The sequence below is a fragment of the Zonotrichia albicollis genome, chromosome 24 (genome assembly GCF_047830755.1).
Source record: "Zonotrichia albicollis isolate bZonAlb1 chromosome 24, bZonAlb1.hap1, whole genome shotgun sequence".
Taxonomy (NCBI): domain Eukaryota; kingdom Metazoa; phylum Chordata; class Aves; order Passeriformes; family Passerellidae; genus Zonotrichia; species Zonotrichia albicollis.
Window position 1 is genome coordinate 9,005,063 of NC_133842.1, and position 2,439 is coordinate 9,007,501.

At 52.7% G+C, this 2,439-nt stretch overlaps 1 protein-coding gene across 1 annotated transcript; it reads right to left on the reverse strand.

The window, feature by feature from the left end:
* Positions 1–222: 222 nt before the first annotated feature.
* On the reverse strand, positions 223–1,146 carry LOC141731660 (olfactory receptor 14J1-like). The gene has a single exon (XM_074558072.1). It carries the CDS (start codon positions 1,144–1,146, stop codon positions 223–225), a length of 924 nt encoding a protein of 307 aa, XP_074414173.1.
* Between the last annotated feature and the right edge of the window lie 1,293 nt (positions 1,147–2,439).

Here is a 2,439-nt window from a genome sequence, read left to right on the forward strand (position 1 = left end):
GCCTGAGGTCACAGCACAGACACACAGCAGGATAGTGACAAAGCTGCCAGGAGCTTTTTATAAAGAAATACTATAGTGTTTTTAGAAAAAAACCATTGTTATACTAGAAAAAAAAAATTAAGGAAAGGTCCCACTGGAAAAAAAAACGAAACAGGAAAAAAAAAAAAAAAAAACCAAGATTGTAAAAAGTTACATTCTGAAAGTTCTGAGCAGAAAAGAGAGTTAATTGTTTCTGAAAAGCATTTTCCTCAGGGCATCTTTGAGCTCCTGGTTCCTCAGGCTATAGATGAGGGGGTTCAGGGCTGGAGGCACCACTGAGTACAGAACTGACAGGGCCAGATCCAGGGATGGGGAGGACATGGAGAGGGGCTTAAGGTGAGCAAATGATCCAGTACTGATGTACAAGGAGACCACAGCCAGGTGAGGGAGGCAGGTGGAAAAGGCTTTTTGCCGTCCCTGCTCAGAGGGGATCCTCAGCACAGCCCTGAAGATCTGCACATAGGAGAAAACAATGAACACAAAACAACCCAAGAAAAGGAAAGCACTAAAAGCAAGAAGCCCAAATTCCCTCAGGAATGTGTCCGAGCAGGAGAGCTTGAGGATCTGTGGGATTTCACAGAAGAACTGGCCCAGGGCATTGCCATGGCACAGGGGCAAGGAAAATGTATTGGCCATGTGCATCAGTGAATAGAGAAAGGCACTGGCCCAGGCAGCTGCTGCCATGTGGGCCCAAGCTCTGCTGCCCAGGAGGGTCCCATAGTGCAGGGGTTTGCAGATGGACACGTAGCGGTCGTAGCACATGATGGTCAGGAGGGAAAGCTCTGCTGAAATAAAAAAAGCAAAGAAAAAGAGCTGTGCAGCACATCCTGAGTAGGAGATGTTCCTGGTGTCCCAGAGGGAATTGTGCATGGCTTTGGGGACAGTGGTGCAGATGAAGCCCAGGTCAGTGAAGGCCAGGTTGAGCAGGAAGAAGAACATGGGCGTGTGCAGGTGGCTGCTGCAGGCTACGGCGCTGATGATGAGGCCGTTGCCCAGGAGGGCAGCCAGGGAGATGCCCAGCAAGAGGCAGAAGTGCAGGAGCTGCAGCTGCCGCGTGTCTGCCAATGCCAGCAGGAGGAAGTGGCTGATGGAGCTGCTGTTGGACATCTCCTGTGTTGTCTTCACATGGGGATCTGTAAAAAAGTAATCGTGGAATAGTTGGGTTTGGGGAGGACTTTTAATATCCCAGCTTAGCCTGGGGGCACTCTTCCCCCACTGCATGCCCAGGGCTCTGCTGCCTGGAGCTGTCCCCTGCCAGCAGCTGCTTCCATGTGCACAGGGCTGGGCCCTGCCAGTGCTGCCAGAGCCCAGCCCAGTCCTGGGGGCTCAGCTCTGCCCTGCAGATCCCTCCCAGCTGTGGCACTGCCCAGGGGCAGCTCTGGCTCTGCAGGCTCTGAAGGCAAAGTCAGAGCAACCCTGAGGAGGCTGGAAAAGTGACACTGATACTGCCTCTAAGGGGCAATGTGCTCATTTCTCTTACTGCCGGGTTTATTGACATCTGAGAGATTTCTTTTTCCCAGCCTGAACTGAGAGGTGAATATCCATGTGCAATTTCCTGTCCAGGCAACTCAGAGCAGTAGATCTAAAAAGCATGATTTCCCCTTTCATGCAGGCTCTTTATTGCTGTGCTCCCTTTATAATCTATCTGGAAACATTCTGGAGTTAAATGTCATGCTGGGAGCAGTCCTGAACAATGCAGCATCCTCACCACACAAGGAGAACACTTCCAAGCCTTACCAGCTGTCTCCTCCCATCCAGATCTTGTCCCCCAGTGCTAGGAGCAGCTGTCAGGGCTGGCTGAGAGCTTTCCCTGGCAGGCAGCAGAGTCAATGCCCCAGCACCCTGGGCTGCAGGACCCTGCTCTGCAGGACAGCCCTGGGCACCCCTGGCTGCTGTGCACAAGAGACAATCAGAGAATGTACTCACAGGGTCTGTAGGCATTGGGATGTTCCAGCTTTAGGAGATGGCTCCAGGAGCTACAGCTGCATTGTCCTGCAGCCAGAGGTTCCTGTGCCAAGGGCTGGCAGTGATTCTGCCCCAGGCACTTCTCAGCACCTTCCCAGCCCTGACTGATTGAAGCTCTCTGTGCCTCTGTGCTGTTCCCGGGGTGGCTGCAGGCAGTGCCCCAGCCCTGCTGGGCTGGCAGAAGAGCTGCTCATCAAGAGAAATGTGCTTTTGAAGCTCTTCTTGGTTACCAGGAGCTGTCTCTGGGCCAGGAGCCCAGCCCAGCTCAGCAGGACAGACACAGCACAAGGACTTTAATGAGCCTCTGGGGCTTTGTGCTCAGGCCCTGAACATCAGTCCCTAAGAGGGAGCTGAAGAAACCTCTCCAGAACTCCAAGTCAGAATCCAACTCCAAACTTTCTTGGACTTTTAATGGGTCTCACTGAGGGACACAAC

Excerpts from the sequence above, each read along its gene's own strand:
- LOC141731660 (XM_074558072.1), bottom strand. The coding sequence starts at position 1,146 with ATGTCCAACAGCAGCTCCATCAGCCACTTCCTCCTGCTGGCATTGGCA.